This window comes from Vombatus ursinus, unplaced genomic scaffold (assembly GCF_900497805.2).
Source record: "Vombatus ursinus unplaced genomic scaffold, bare-nosed wombat genome assembly UNPS02014171.1, whole genome shotgun sequence".
Lineage (NCBI taxonomy): Eukaryota > Metazoa > Chordata > Mammalia > Diprotodontia > Vombatidae > Vombatus > Vombatus ursinus.
In genome coordinates this window covers 1,200,429-1,217,335 of record NW_020953949.1, presented here as the reverse complement: position 1 = coordinate 1,217,335, position 16,907 = coordinate 1,200,429, and the positions used below count along the sequence as shown (strand labels likewise).

The following is a 16,907-nucleotide window of genomic DNA, read 5'->3' as shown; positions in this document are numbered from 1 at the left end:
TCCACCACACCAGTAACACTTGCCAACTAGAGGGAGCTGCAACACCTCGGAAGGGGCTGCTTCAGACACTGAGAAGCGCAAAAGTGAAAAGGAAAGAAGAGCCAACTCACCTGACAAGGGAAGTATGCTGGAAGAAATAAAATGAAAGAAAAGACAAAAGGGAAGAAGGGAGGGCATATCATATTACATATGGCAGGAGAAAACATCCAACTGCTTGCTTTTCCTTACAGCATCTCCTCTTCGGCCTCTCTTCTTCCTCTTATTTCCAGTACCAATGAACCTCCCATTTTATCTGAATCAGTGATCTATAACTCTAAGTAAGAGTGACAGAACTGTATTTGGGAAGGTCCATCTAGAAATTCTTAAATTTCAAGTTTACCTTCTAGATGTTACACAGTTTATAATAGACACCTGGCAATAGAAATGAGTCCATGAGGCTCAAAAGAAGTTCATTAAGAGTGTTATACCTATTAGCAATGATGGGGAATTAAGTGTAAATATTAACAGTCAAGTCAAATTTCTCAACAATAAAGAAATTAACAGCTTACCAAGTGAACCCAATATGATCAGAATTGTTAAGATCCATACGAGTACTCTGGATATGTACCTAATTATCACCATCAAAATCATGGACAGAACTGCAAGGAAGACAGAGAGCAATTATTCCAAGGAAGACAGAGGGCAACTACTCGAAATTACAATAAAATACTAAGAGAAATACTTAGTATTAGTACATTTCAATCAATAGTAGCTGAGGGAGAGGAGTTCCTTCTCAGAAAAAAATACACATTCTCTGAAGTGACTAATGTATAACTTCCACTGGGATAAGAAGGAAAAACCTTAGCTGTGTTATCATTTTGAATTAGCTACTTCTGCCATTTGAAAAACAGTAACAACTAAAACAAAAGAACAAACTGTGCATATGTAAACAAGAGACAAAAATCCATGCAGATGCATTTGGTGACTTAATGAGCACACAATGACTAGTGTGGATTTGTCACAGGGAAGGAAGCAGGTCATCTCTCTCAAAAGGCAGCAGGGTAGAACTCACATGCACACACACATGCCAACAAAGAAATGTAGACAGTTATGACATATCATGTTTGTAATAAGAAAAAAATTACTTCCATCTAGATAGGTTGATTCAATTAAGTAGCAAATGCATTCAGATTAAGATCAAACAGTTTAGTGAAGGCTCTACTTGGGGACATAAAGGAATATACTACATTGTCTTTACTCTCTACTCATTTCTACTATTTTAAGATTTATAATTAACATAAAAAGCTGCACGTTCACCCATGGGGTGGCTCATAAATGCAATGTCCTATCCCCTTCCCTCCCACCCCCAACTTGCAACTGGTTTTGCTTTCAAAGTGAGGTCAGGCACTTTGTGAGAGCTTTTCATTCAAAGAAAGTACAAAAGAGTTGTGAAGTAAACTCTGCTGCCTGTGACACAGTCTGGAGTTCAGTGTGTCAAAAGGAAAAAAAGGGGAATCATGATCACGGACAGCTGTATTTCAGAAACACATAGCTTGATCATATTTTGTCATAGCATCCCACAACAACTAAAGGCACAAACAAGATAATTAAAATATTCCTATTTTTAAAAATATATATATTATATTCATGGATATATAATATGTGTGTTAAAAATAAAACTATTCTGATATAAAAGTGACCACCAGTGACAATGTTAAGCAATTGTAAAAGACTAATACTATACAATATGACAACCACTGATTTTATAGCCTGTGAATTTTTATTTTTTACAGTGTTTAAATACACAAGGAACTTGGTATCAAATAATATAGCAATAATTATTATAGAAGTAGAGGGGTCTTCTAGTTTTCTCTGGGCCATCTGCAAACCCAAATAAATATTCTGAATTATTAGTCTTAAATTTTGCAATAAGTAGACAAGATCAACACAGATGGAAATCTTAAATAACACAGAAGATTTTTCACACAGAGAGTATTATTTCAATTGGGTCAGTGTGACCTGAGCAAAAATACTCCATAATTGCAAGAAAATCTTGGATAGATTTTCTCTTCATTCTGTAACTGAAGTCAACAGGTTTAATATAGTACTCATTGGTACATATAGTATGATATAGTAATATGATAAAGGACACACTCATTCCTATTATAATTTATAGGTCCCAACTAAGATATTACTAGTTTGGAAAGTGTGGTATTAAATATAGTTAGATATATCTAATTGTATTTTAATCTGCAGAGTTTTTATTTGAAAAATAAAGTGAGAACACTTTTCATCTTAAAGTCTACTTCATGTCCAGGAAACTCAATAGTCAATGAGTAGGGCTTTCTTAAATTCACAGTGACACTTTGATGTAACACAAGAAAAAAAAAATACTTATAAGGCACCATCAACAAAACTCATTTCCAAACTATCAGACACATACAACTACTGACTGTCTCCTATTTTCTTTTAAAAGATAGGTTTTCTGGAAGCAGGTTGAAGACACAGTATTGTGAAGGCACTGCCCCTATATAACAAAAGGGCGCCATTAGTCAAAGGCTGGTCAAATTCTGAAAAAGCTATCTCCACAAAAAGAAAAAGAGGGAGTGAATTTCAGAGTACAAGTAAATATACTTTGAAGCAGTCCTTGTCACTCTGAGTAGTTTATATATTTCCTGAAGACTTATCACCAATTTTTATTCATACTCTGGCCAAAGAACAGAACAGTCTCCTACTGCAGTTCTATGTAATAGCTAAGAATGAGAAAAACAATTACCTAGTGATAACAAGCAAAGTCCCAATATAATTTCTTTGCTGGTCATTACTCCACTAATCAGCCTGTGTAAGACACTATTGTCACTGACAAAGGTGATCAGGGCCTCTGCAAACTTGGCATAGCAGGAAATGTTCACAGGAGCACAGCGATGGAAGAATGGAATAGGTGCACTGGTGACACAAGAAAAAAAAAATCAGAAAAAAAATTACTCCTACTTAATATAAATGCCACATCAAACACACAAATGAAAGGTGAATAGATGCAATACACTCCACCCTCTTCACACCAATGAAAGGAGCCAAAAGTGCAGAAGTTAATGCACAGATGCTCTGGAATGAGGATGGCTGTAATGGGGAATGATGCAGTTCTTACAACAAACCTTACAGAGAGGGTAGAGTGTATATTCCCACAGATAATATTACCCTCCCCCTTCTGAAAATGAACAAACAAAAAACCCAACACATACACAAAATCAAACCAAAAGTAAAATCAAAGACTTACACTCCTAAGTTTAGATATTTGTCAATCAAGTGGCAGATGATAAAACAACTCAAAACTATATCTTTCATTGAATTGAGAATTAATTTCTGGCCTATTTAAGTGATAAAAATATCACACAGTTTTGCCTGGAAGGTGCCACCCCATTAACAACTTTTCTCTGAAACAGTCTGGTGAAACCCTTTTAATACCCTGGTGTTAGTGTGGCACAAGTAATATCCTTCCCAGCTTAAGTTAACCATGCTATCATTGGACTAATACTGTTTACGGCTGCTCTGTATGGAAGGCATAATTTAACCCAAGGAATAGCTGGATTTTGTAATATCGAGCTATCCATGCTATGAAAGGGTTCTGTTGTATTTGAGGTATACTCTGTGAGAATGGCACATAGCTAATCAAAACGAAGTACTGTAAAGAAGATAGCAGTGATCGCACCATCTATAAATTTAATTTTATACTATTAGAGAGTCTATTTGTACACTCGTGCATCACACACAATCATGTAAGTATTGAGTATGTGCTTGATAAATGCTTATTGAGGGACCTGAGCTTTTATTTTAAAAGAGAAAGTTCTAAGTATTTAACTATTTTAGGACAATTGTAATATATCTGTCTATGACTAAATTATTAATTTCTATTTCTAAGTTCACATCCTTTGGTGACCCAATTAATTGTTAAGATAAGGCAGCATGGACATGAAGTCAAGAAAACTTGGGTTTAAATCTTGCCTCAAACACTCACAGATGTGACCCTGGACAAGTCACTAACGGTTCACCTATCTGAATCTGTTTCCTCAATTGCAGAATGGTGATAACAATGCAGGTAGTGCCTGCAGTACAATATTATTTTGAGGATCAAATGAGGTAAAACACACAACTGCTCTCTATATCTTAGAGAGTTATATGAGCGGCAGCTATCATCACCATCATTATCATTAAGATTACAGGGCTAGGAACCAAGTTCCTAAGGTTCATTAGAATCTCAGTGTGTACTTGACTAGCAGAAAGTCACACTATTTCTCTGTCTTAAGTTCCCTATCTGAAAAACAAAGCAGAATTACTTTTACTGGTAATTAAAGCATACTTAAGGAACCCATTCTATCCAAGGGATCTCTAAGTAAAGTGGGTATTTATTTTGCCTTCTCCGTTAGTATTTAAGTACAAGAAAGAGAGCATGCTACTAAGACAAAACCATCCATGTGATCAACAAGAGGTAATTTTATGCTTTATAGAAAAGCAATTTGGTATCAGGAGAGAAATAAAACCCTCCAGCTTTGAATGCTGTTGCTCTACCTCAGGAAAGCTGCCCACCAGTCTGAACAGCAATAGTCTTTTGATTTTTATTTACTGGTAAACAAAACATTTTCTTGGCCTGAAATATACCTTGGAAAGCACTGTGTGTAATGTCCAATAATAAACCAATGCTCACTACTTACATGACTAATTTGTCTTAGCTTACTGCTAAATGTCAAAATTTGATATTGTCACTGAAATTCCAGGAAACTAGAATCCTCAGGCTTCCTGGGGGAACATGAATCAGTGATGAAATTTTTCATTTTCTGACCAAAGACCTACTCTCTCTAATGATCTAATAGTTATCAGGTCATACGATCTTTGTTAACTTATCTCAGGCTAACCTTTCTAAATAAGAAAACACAAGGCATCTTTTCAGAAGTAACCAGAGGTTGCCAATGAGGAGTGAATCTTGGCTCCTTATCTGGAACTTTTAAAGGGCTGATAATATTCACCCTGTACCAGCTCTCTCTTCCTACCCTACCCTCCTGTCTCTCTCCTGTTCCTCCCTCTCCCTCCCTCCTCTCTCTCTCTCTCCCTCCACCCACCCCATATAAATTTTCTTCTTCATGGGTCCTGTCACCAGAATTAAGAAAATATCTCTGTAAGATTCTAGCATTTTCTTTTGATTGTGCCTTTTAACTTCCAGTAAGAAAGACTTGGGTTCAAGTTTTGGCTTTGACATTTACTAGCTATGTGATCATGGACAGGTCAAATAGTGTTCACAACATAGAAAAACTTCAAGTTAAAGAAAAACTACTTGAAATATGAAGAAAAAAACCATGCTAATCCTTTAAAAAAAAGAAGAGATAGTAATTACTGCATTTACTGTTAAAGATATATATCTTAGAAAGCACTGTGTGGAATGTGGAATAATAAATTTCCCTGTACCTGTTTCTACATCTGTAAAATTGGGATAATAATACCTCAACTAGCTATCTGACAAGGCTTTAAAATTAATCAATGTAAAGTCTACTGGAAACTTTAAATGATCATATAAAGTTATTATTTAGTTAGTAGCATTAGACTCTTAGCTTTAACATTCTGCACTTTGACCTAAATTAGCTATCTATGTAACTTGTACAATATCACTCTAGCTTAAGATGATCCATTATTTGATGACATCTCAGGACCACAAGTCCAGATCAGATACTGAGGACAGAAGCCTAAAACTCACTGGCAATCAACATCTTTGTCCCAGAGATACACAAACATATCAACCAGCTCGTTTTAAAAAAAAATGAGCCTGCCTTGTAAAGCATTTCTTAGCTATGTGCAACAATTAAACACTTTATGGTTTAAATTGGTTTCACTGCATGTATACATTATGGTCTTCTCAGGGCAAATTGTACCTGTAAGAATTTTAATGTTTAAGGAATTTTTAGGGTATATAAAAGACATGTTTATCCAATTTTATTGGCTCTCTCTGGGGCATCTTATATGTGTAGCTACCAGAGGATTCCAATAGCTGGTTAGTAAGAGCTAACAAAACAATCTCTAGCGGTTTTTTCAGACCAGCAGGCTACAAAGGGAGTTAACATACCATTCTTTGGAGACTCTTCTAGGCTATCAGGAATTCAGAGCATTTGTAACTGACCAGAAGAGGCTATGAGAGTGTGTCTACAGTTAAAGCCTAAGCACAGAAATTCTGACCTGTACCTGCAGGCAGGAACCCATTTGGATACTTATTAGTAATAAACTATCTTAGCAACTCAGTCTCAATGTCTTGATATCCAAGCAGGCGTTCTAGAGAACCACTGTTGTGAAAGGAGCAGCAGCTGAGGCAGATAGGTAACACAGTGGATAAAGTTTAGCCCAGAGTCAGGAAGACCTGAGTTCAAATCCGACTTTTAGGTACTGACTAGCTGTGTGACTTTGGGCAAGTCAAATAACCTCATTTGCTTTAGTTTCCTCATCTGTAAAATGGGGATAATAATAGCACCTACCTTGCAGAGCTGTTATTGTGAGCCATCAAATGAGATAATATTTGTAAAGAACTTAGCACAACGCCTGGTACATAGTCGGTACTATTAGCTATCATTATTATTATTATGGGAGTGGTGTGTGTGTGTGTGCACGCGCGCCTGCGCGCGTATGGGTGTGCACATGCATGTATTCAAAGATCATTAACATTATCTCTCTTTAGTCATGTCTAAAATGATTAGCATAGAGGATACAAACTTTACATATGCATTTTCTATATCCAGGGCCTCAGAGGTTGAAATTCCTTTAAAAGAATGATTGGGTACTTTTTAGGTCAAAGAAGGGGGGGAACTTTGAGCTATAAAGCTCAAATTATGAGCCTACACTCTCAGCTCCAACATACACAGGAGCTCACAGAGCTTTTAGTCCAATCTTCTAATTTTGTAGATAAGGAAAATGAAACCCAGAAGTTAAGTTACTTGTTGAAAGTCATATAAGAAGCAGACAGAAGAGGTGGAATTTGAATCTAGGTCTTCTAGCTTCAAATCTATTATTAATTTTTTTCATTATACTACATTTAACAATCATGAAAGAAAATTTCTGCATCTAAAATGTCACTGCATATATCTTTAACAGTAAATGCAGTAATTACTATCTCTTCTTTTTTAAAGGATTAGCATGTTTTTTTCATATTTCAAGTCATTATTCTTTAACTTGAAGTTCTTATATGTTGAGAATACTACTTGAAACAAGGTAGGAAATTAAAAAAAAAAAATTTTAAAAAATGGGGGCAGCTAGGTGGCGCAGTGGATAGAGCACCAGCCCTGAAGACAGGAGGACCTGAGTTCAAATTCAGCCTCAGACCAAACACTTGACACTTACTAGCTGTGTGACCCTGGGCAAGTCACTTAACCCCAATTGCCTAAATAAATAAATAAAAAAGAAACAAGCTAGGCTTGGTTCTCTTGCTTCCCCTCCTTATCTGTATTCTGCCCTTTTCAGATAGTTGTACCACATTGCGAAGACGGCTGCATAACTGTAGTTATCTGTGTGCTCATGCATATGTCTGTGGTTACCTGATGACATGAACACAACTGTCCTCTCCCTTTGTTGTCATTCCTAATTGGAGATCTTAGTAAATTTATTTTCTTTACCCCTGTAGCTTCCCAGCATCCCATTTCACCTTCTCCTCCTCCCATCCTCTCCTATCCCTAAGGTGAACTGAAAAGGGAGCAATTAATTCTAGAGTACAGGTGTTTTGTGCTTCCATTATTATCTCAAACACTTGAGTCCAGTGTAATTTCTTACTATAGCTACTCCCATAAAAGATGTAATCTGGGGTATTCGAGCTTCTTAAAATGTAATTTGGGGATCTGAGCTCTTCCTCTATTTCAGTGTCTACACACACACACACACACACACGCACACACACACACACGCTTCAAAAACTCAATCTTTAAAATCTGAATGCTGACTCACCATATTAAGCAACTATTCTGATCACCTATTATTTCCATCTCCTAATTTTGAATGAAGGTTATTGCCTCTGTTTTTATCCCTACCTAATTTTAAATATTCTTCAGGCACTTGCTTAGGTGAAGTTTGGTCTTAACCTCTCTAAGTCCATATCAGGCCTCTTATTCAATCCTGTTTATTGTCCTAGCTATTACAATCCAGTCTCCTAAGTTTCATTACTTGCCTTTCTTACCCCTAATAATGACAATTTTGTTTAGTCCTGGATTATGATAACTACACTAATCTCAAGGACTCTGATGGTCTTCTTCCTATTTCTAAAACCAATTCAATTTCTAGATCCAACCTTTCTACTTTCCTTTTTTCCTATTTGATAAGTAAACACAAGAGATAGGTATTAGAACTCAGATAAGGCCTCACTTAGTATCTCCTGGGTTCATATAAACCATGATTTATATACATACACATACACACACATACGTATATATATATATGTACGTATTTTACAGCTATACACTGAAACACAAATCATTTCAATCTGATTGGTAATAGTTAATTTGCTCTAACACTAGTCTTTCTGCATTTCTTTCAGGTATAATGGAGAAACTGTAGAGTGGGATTCAAGAGACCTAGGTTCTAAGTGCTAGATCTCCCATTAACCTACTACCTGACTTTGCGAAGTTACTCCATCCCTCTGGACCTATGAAATGCAGGGATTAGATTAGACGCTTTCTAAAGTCTTTAAAATTCTACTAGGAAAGCTGTGTAAACTTAAGAGCAGGAGGATTAAGCTGTCAATAGTGCATATTTTACTTTTCTATTTAGGCAAACGGAAGACAATGTAAGTGGGATACAATGGAAAAAATGACTATGGCAGATCTGTGTCCTAGTCCAGGTTCTGCACCTCATTAGTAGTATCAGTTTAGGGCCAAGGGTGGGGAACCTGTGGCCTCCAGGCCACATGTGATCTTCTAGGTCCTCAAGTGTAGCCCTTTGACTGAATCCAAACTTTAATTCATTCAGTGAAGTTTGGATTCAAAGGGCCGCACTTGAGGGCCTGGAGGCCACAGGTTCCCCACCTCTGGTGTAGGCAAAGTCACAAAGGCTTTAGTTTCCTCATTTTTCAAATGCAAGAACTGGACTAGATGAAGAGTTCCCGGCCTAGGATGCACATATCCCAAGGGGGTACAAGAAGCTTATCAAGGGAGTACAGGAATATTTAGTCTATGACTATACTAGCCTACTAAATTAACCTATTTATTTCTTATGTGCAAATGCATGGTAAATTCTGTAATTTATTTCCTTTAAAACTGAATGGGAGTATGGAACCCCTAGACTTGATTATTTCTGAAATCCTGTCCACCTCTAACTATGATATGATTACAAATCATCATCAAATTGCAACAGCAGTAGAGATAACTAAGGATTTGAAAACACTGGGACCAGCCATCTGATTCAAATGTAAAGAAATAGGAATTTAACTTCTCATTTTTCAAGTGGTACTGGTGAGTGATCTAGGTCTTGTTAATGCAATTCACTCTTACATTGTATAAAAATTGTTAGATCATGTTGTGTGCAATTCTCTTTTCCTATTCTACAATGAATATGAAAATGCCCACTATAGTCAACATTTTAAAGAACTCAGAAAAAACCCTGTGAACTTGTCATACATTTTAAAGTATGTATACATACATTATTCCATATATTTTAAATTCAAAAAACCTGTAACAAAAATTTGTTTGTATCCCCCTTTGTACCTTTTGTTTTCTTCTATGATCTTATAACTTTTTTTTTTAAAAACATAGAACTAAACCTTCCAGCTTTACTCTCTATCCCTGTACCTCAGTGGTGGAATGGGCAAAAGGTGGTAATGCAAAACTGAGCTACTGTAGCCAAGAGCTCCATGGTAAACACAGGATCATAAAGAAGGATATGAAAATGTACCATCTTCCACCTTGCTATAAAAAGGCAGGTAACAATGGTGGTGGAACATAGCAGAAATGATGGAACTTGATATATTAATTAATTTTGCTAAACTATTTTCCCTCTTTCTTTTTTGTTTTTGATTATAGGGGATGGTTCTCTGCATGCATGGGGGGATAGATATACTGGGCATTGAAGGTGGTGTAAAAACAGAATATATGTAAGAAAACCCCTCAAAACTTAAAAACAAAGCACATTAAGAATAGAAGCCGCACAATTAGTCAACCACAAATTAGAAAACTGTGATAATAACTCTACAACCATGTGACTTGATCCATGTCAGTTGTTAAATTAATAGACAGTTCTAAACTATAAAGTCTGAAATCAACCCATGCTGATTGAATGTTTGGCTCATGGTCTTAACAATGTTCTGCTCTCTGTTCCAATGGATATGTTACAAACAGGAAAGTGGAGGGAATATCAATATTTGGACCAACTTACTAAAAATAAAAGTAAACCCTTAGGTGAAAAATTAAACTTCATATTTAAAAAGATAAACTACATTGCTTAGAAAGACTCTCCCCCCACCCCATCACTTATAATACACAGTTTTATCATATATGGAGTACTTAAAAATCTTAGTCATCAGAGTCCTGGAATTACTTATCTTTTATGTTTATCAATTAAATGATATATTTCAAGTAATGTAATATAAGAGATTTTTCAAGCCTCCTTGAACAAACAACAATTTGGAGAATACAGGCCATGGAACTTGTTTCTACTTTACGATTTTTTTCTTAAGACACTATGTTTCTTACTCAAAAAGAAAGAACAAAAACAAGGAACTATTAATGAAAACTTCTGCTACCTTTTGAGGCCTCAATTCTGGAGGCTTAAGAGGAGTATATATTTCCATTAAAAATCTGCTGCTTTATCACATTTGTTGGAAGCTCGAGTAACCAGAAGAAAATATAACAAGTACTATGCCAGCTTATTTAGTAAAAATGGAAAAAAAAAAGATTTTTCAAAGACAAATAGTATTTTAGCTAAGCAAACACCTCACCCATTACCCTTTAAGTTCATTAAGTAATAATACAAATTAATGAACACCCTCAAGATATGATGAAGCATCAAAAAATGTTTAACACACCTGGTTTTAAAATATTACTTTTTAACTGAAAGCAGTTGGTGGTCATAGGGATGGTGACTTGAGAGCAGTATCATATTAGAAGGCAGGAATCTGCAACCTGCATAATTATTAAAATGTCTGTAAACACAACTGCAGAAAATCTCCATGTAAAATTAATTGTTTAAGAAAATGTAGCAATAAATATTTCTGGCAACATCTTTCCAGCTTATAAAAGTCACAAAGCACATCAGTTGCAAATCTAATTAGAATAAAAATTTATTTTTATTTCTCCTGTCTTATTCCTACCATTATCAATCTTTTTCCCTCTTCTGTTCCTGTACCTCTTTCTTCAATTTTTAATTTCATTCCAACAAATTAACATTTTCTTTCAGCTGGTAGTTATTTATCATGTCTTTGATGTATTTCCCCTATTCTTGCTCCCTCTGGCTGTGGAGGAAAGCTGGCCTTATAAGGAGGCAGAACATCTCTTTTCCCCTGGGGCCACAGGGCTGAAAATGTCACCATTAGAGATTGATTCCATTGAGCTGAGCATTGCCCTTTCCATGAGTGCTCTTTGGAAAAACAAATATTCCCAAGAGGAGTAACACATTAAACTATTATAAGTAACTAACACTTTCTTGTAAATTAGTTTATCAGACTGCTCTCCTCTATAACAGACGGGGTGCCGTGAGCGTCGTACTAGATCAGATCTTAGGAACCTGGATCTAGAGAAGAACTTGAACTTGAACAAGAGAACTTGGAGGCCATCTAGTCCAAGCCCCTTGTTTTATAGATGAGGAAAGTAAGGCCCAGGAAGATTAAGAGACTTGCTTAAAGTAACAAAGGTAGGAAATGTCAGAGCTGGCTCCTAAGTCTCCTGAGCCCTGTTTCACATTGACTTCTCTCTGGGTTCAAACGTGAGTTCTAACAATTGCTTTCTGTGTAACACTGGATCAGTCACTTAACTTCTATGAAATTCAAGTTCTGAGTCTACACAGCAGATATTACCACTTGCAATAACTTGCTTATTACTAGGGTGGTTGTGAGGAAAGCCCTTTGTTGAATTCAAAGTGCTGTAAGAATGGGAGCTAGTCCCATTATTAGGAAGGACATGATATGCTGGAAATCATGCAAAGGACACCTAGAAGGCAAGGAAAAAAAGACTATTACAGGAAAAAAGTCCAAAATATATTTCTTTTCCAAATTAGTTTTAATTCTTTCATTTTCCTTAACAATATACAACTATTTTTACCTAAACAAATTCCTATATTTCAACTTTATTCTCTCTGTTTTAGCTGAGATACTGCAGGTTTCTCCAAAGACCAAACCACATTACAGAGTCTTCTCCAAGTCCTGTTTCATCTGTTATTCTCCTTTTGATGAAAACTCTCCTTTTGTCTTTGTCATAACAAAATTAACTATATGCAATATAACTACATTATAACATAATATTATTTGTGTTAATATATTATACTATATCTTACTTATTAATAATATATCATATAATAATACACAACAATATTAACTATTTAAAACATAACTATTAATAACAACAAAATTAATTGTACCCTTAGTTACATCTTCTCTTGAGAGTTCTCTACTATCTCTTTTCTTTTGATTTCAAATACATAGGTTTTAGTTGAGAAGAGACAATAGACTGTGAGCAACTAGAACAAGCTAGTATGGGAAACTGGAGATGTTTTTAGGGATAGTAGAAACACTTTCTTGAATGGTTTGGGCATGGCAGTAAGCCATTATTAAGGGATGGATTAAAAGAATTTCTGAGTTTTTTTCAAAACTTCTTAGCCCCACGTGGATGAGTGGTGGGCAGAGGCAGGTGGGAAATGTGTCTTCTGAGAAATGTGCTAGAAAATTTTCATCTAGAATACAACGACACCTACACATGAATATATCACACAATCTCACTGTTGTGAGATTAACACTGTATTCCTCTGTAAAATCACATTTTCAAGTCCTGAATGGGAGTAGAGTAGGAAACAGGGCAGCAGAATGGTCCACTAGGGATTATGCAGTTGAATAGCAGCTGATACCATATTACTCTAATATTTTCCCACTTTATTTTTGAAGTACTTTTACCAGTGGCCATGAAAGATCATTTCCTATTAAATGCATATAATTGGTTTAAGCAAAAGAAAAAAAAGTATGAGTAGAAAGAGAATCCTATAATAATTGGTGATCCTTTTTCAACTAATCTAAGGCAACCTCTTCTACAAATTCACTCTCAAAATTGCCTAATATTCCCAGTCTTATGATATTCAATGGAAGTATCATATGGTATTCTGAGAATCTGATTCCTTAATAAGATTTTGCTCTATAAATCAAATACATAAACTCTTGGGTAATCTCAAGCAATAAGACCACATAAGAAGTCTTCATTACAGAAATTAGCACCTTGAAATATGAATAACAACAATCCACATTAATATAGCATTTTAAGTTGTATGATGTGCTTTCTACATTCTATGAGGTAGGTAGTACAAGTATTGGTGTCATTTTACAAACAAAGAAACTGAGGTTCTGAGGCAACACAGCTCATAAGTGTCTGAGAGTATTCAACCCCAGGTCTCTTGATCTCCAAAGGCTAGCACTCTATCCAATCCAATTTGCTGTTGAAAATATCTCACCATTAAGAGATATGGGTTAAATATATTATGTGTTATGAGAAGATAATTATCTACCATGTTTTAAAGTTTAAAAACATAAATAAAAATGGAACCAAACAATGTAATATATATGTATATATACACATACATATATATCTACACATATAACGTGTGTGATACATATATGTTTGTGTAAGAACAGCCTTCTAAAAGACTTTGGAATCTATGAGTTTTTATTCCTGAGATTGAAAGGCAATTTGGTACAAGAGTACAAAGAGTACTGATTCTGGTATATTATGTGAGTTCAAATGCTACCTCTGACACTTACCATAAGTGTGATCTTGGGGAATTCACTTAATATTTCAGTATCCTAAGCAACAATTCAGACTGTCTATTCCAGAACAGTTACCTATCTGCATCAATAGTGGGAGTCTGTTTACTGGGAATTCTTGATATCAATAAAATCACAGGTCAGGTCCACAAATACATAAATATATAACTTGACTACAAGGTTGAGAGTCTAAATAGGAAAATATCAATGTCACTACTGAGAGCTACATCATATTTCTTTGCAGTGTAGCACAGCATAAAGAGTGCTGAACTTGGAATCAAAAGAGACCTTGGATTGAATAATGGCTTCAAAATATAACAGTAATGTTACCCTGGGCAAGTGGCTTAAGTTCTTTGAGAATGCTTCATTATCCTTAAAATGGGGATAAAAATTCTTGCATTATGAACCTTCCAGAGCTACTGTGAGGAAACCATTTTGTAAACTTTAGTACACCACAGAAACACAAGCTATTATCATTCTACCAATTCTAGGTAGGAATTTTTATATCATAATCTTTTAGAAATATGATTTCAGAGTATAATTCAACTTTATGACAAACATAACCTATTTTCCCTAAGAATGTATAGTTTAAAATGTCACATATTTTTTTCCTTTGCTTGGCCCCCCACCCCCTACCAAAAAGGAAAAAAAGCCCACAACAGTTAAACAATGCAATTAAATTTACCTCTCAGGAACTGGGAGTTTGGGGCAGAGAACAGAGGCTTTTGAATGTGTACTGTACTCTGATGGCTTTAAGTTGTAGACACATAAAGCAGAGCCTGTTGGAAAAACAAAACAAAACAAAACAAAACACCGTGATGAAACTGTAGTCTTAATACATTTCTCTCTCTGCCTTACTGTTTTAATTCATGTTAATGTTTCAGTCAATTAAGCTATTTTAGCTGGCTTTATAATTATGATTACTGAAATGTTCTAAATCCACTAACCAAATTTATGAAGCCTTTGGATTCTTAAAAATGTCTTTAAAATATATATTTCAATGATTGTAAATGTAATAAAATGTAATAAAATGTTGTTAAAACTATTTTCAAATGACCAACAAGGAGACATTCATGCTTTGAACCAAAAAAAGGGAATCTGAATTATCAAGAGACATGACTTTTTTTCATGTAAAAGGAGCCACAGCAAATAGCTATTATTACTGTTGGTCAGTCATGTCTGACTTTTATAACCCCATAGATCACAGCACGTCAATGAAGTCCATGGGGTTTTCTTGGCAAAGATACTGGAGTGATTTGCCATTTCTGTCTCCAATGGATTAAGGCAAATAGAGGTTAAATGATTTGCCCAGGGTCACACAGCTAGGAAGTATCTAAGTCCAGATTTGAACTCAGGTCTTCCTGATTCCAGGCCCAGCTCTCTATCCCCTGAGCCATCTAGTTGTTTCTTCAAATCGCTATAGTGGAGGTAAATAGAATAAAACTCTATTAAGTGGATTCCCTGATTCCCAAAAGCCTAGGTCAATTCCATAATATAATGATTTTTTACTATTTAGTTGTGTAAAATTCTGCCTAATTTTTTTCTGAAAATTAGATTTCTATAATCTAATGAATTATATAATACATGATCTATTTATTTCAGAAAGAAAAAGTCATCAAAACATTATTATATTGATACAGGAAATAGTTTACTTGTTAATCTGTTAGGTTAATAAGCTAGCAAACGGTCCAGTGTTCTTTAAATGATTCATTTCAGTAAATGTTGACTGGTTAAGGAAACATGAAGAGCTAGAATTTAGAGCTAGAAGGGTCCTTAGAGATCACAGAATTTAAGAGTTGGAAGGGACTTCAGTAACCATACATGAATGTATGGTCCAAACCAGGGGTGGGGAACCTGGGCCTAGATGCCTAGGTCCTCAAGTGTGGCCTTTTGACTACTCCAAGTTTTACAGAACAAATCCTTTCATTAAGGGGATTTGTTCTGTGAAGTTTGGGATTCATCAAAGGGCCACACTTGAGGACCTAGAGGGCCACATGTGGCCTTGAGCCTACAGGTTCCCCACCCCTGGTCCAAACCGTACATGAAAGGAATCCCCAGGGTAACATACCAAAAAGCTGATGAACTCTAAGGAGGGGCATTCCACCACCTCTAAGCAGCCAGTTCCACTTCTGGGTATCTCTGTTGGGAAGTTTTCCTGATGTCAGACTTAAAATGGTCTCTTTTCAACTTTCAAGTCTCATCAGTTCTGCCTTCTGCTATCTAGCCTAGCAAGCCTAATTTTTTTCTCCACATGACAACCATTCAAATACTTAAAGAAATCTATCAAATTCCTTCTAAGTCTTCTCTTCTCCAGGCTAAATATGCCCAGTTCCTTCAACGGATCCTTATATGCTATGAACTCAAGGCACTTCACCACCTTCACAGTCCCTTTTTTGAATACTACACATCTTATAAGCATCCTTCTTAAACTGTGGCACCCACAACTGAACACAATACTCCAGTTGAGGTCTGATGAGGGCAAAATACAGTGGGAATATCACTCCCTCGTCCTGAAATCTATACTCCTCTTAACATGACCCAAGCTGGCACTAATTTGTGGACCTTCCATATCACACTGCTAATTCATATTGACCATGCAGTCTACAAAACAAAAACAAAACAAACCCAGATCTTTTTTCAGAACTGCTAATTATGGGGGCAGAGTGAAAGCAGTGACTTGCTTGAGCTCTTCCCCAAACCCCTTCAAATACCTGTAAAAAATGGCTCTAAACAAATTCTAAAACAGCAGAACCCACAAAAAGACAGAGTGAAACAAATTTCCAGCCCAAGACAACCTGGATAGTTGATCAGAAAGGTATAATGTCCTGGGCGGGGAGAGGACCACACTTTGGCATGGGCACGCAGGCAGCAGCGAACCTGGAGCAGGCCTCACAGGGCTGAATCACAGGCAGCTGTGGCGGTTTCCAGACTTCTCAACCCATGAATGCCAAAGACAACT

The 16,907-nt window shown here is 35.9% G+C and overlaps 1 protein-coding gene across 2 annotated transcripts in view; it reads right to left on the bottom strand.

Annotated features, from left to right (window-relative positions):
- Positions 1 to 16,907, bottom strand: part of SLC44A1 (solute carrier family 44 member 1) — a 201,208-nt gene that overhangs the window by 43,161 nt on the left and 141,140 nt on the right. For both annotated transcript variants that reach the window (XM_027859730.1, XM_027859732.1), the window contains exons 5-7: positions 14,634 to 14,727; positions 2,756 to 2,925; positions 549 to 638 (exon numbers count right to left, since the gene is read on the bottom strand). In XM_027859730.1, coding sequence (XP_027715531.1) covers positions 549 to 638; positions 2,756 to 2,925; positions 14,634 to 14,727 — 354 coding nt within the window. The remainder of the gene's footprint in view (positions 1 to 548; positions 639 to 2,755; positions 2,926 to 14,633; positions 14,728 to 16,907) is intronic.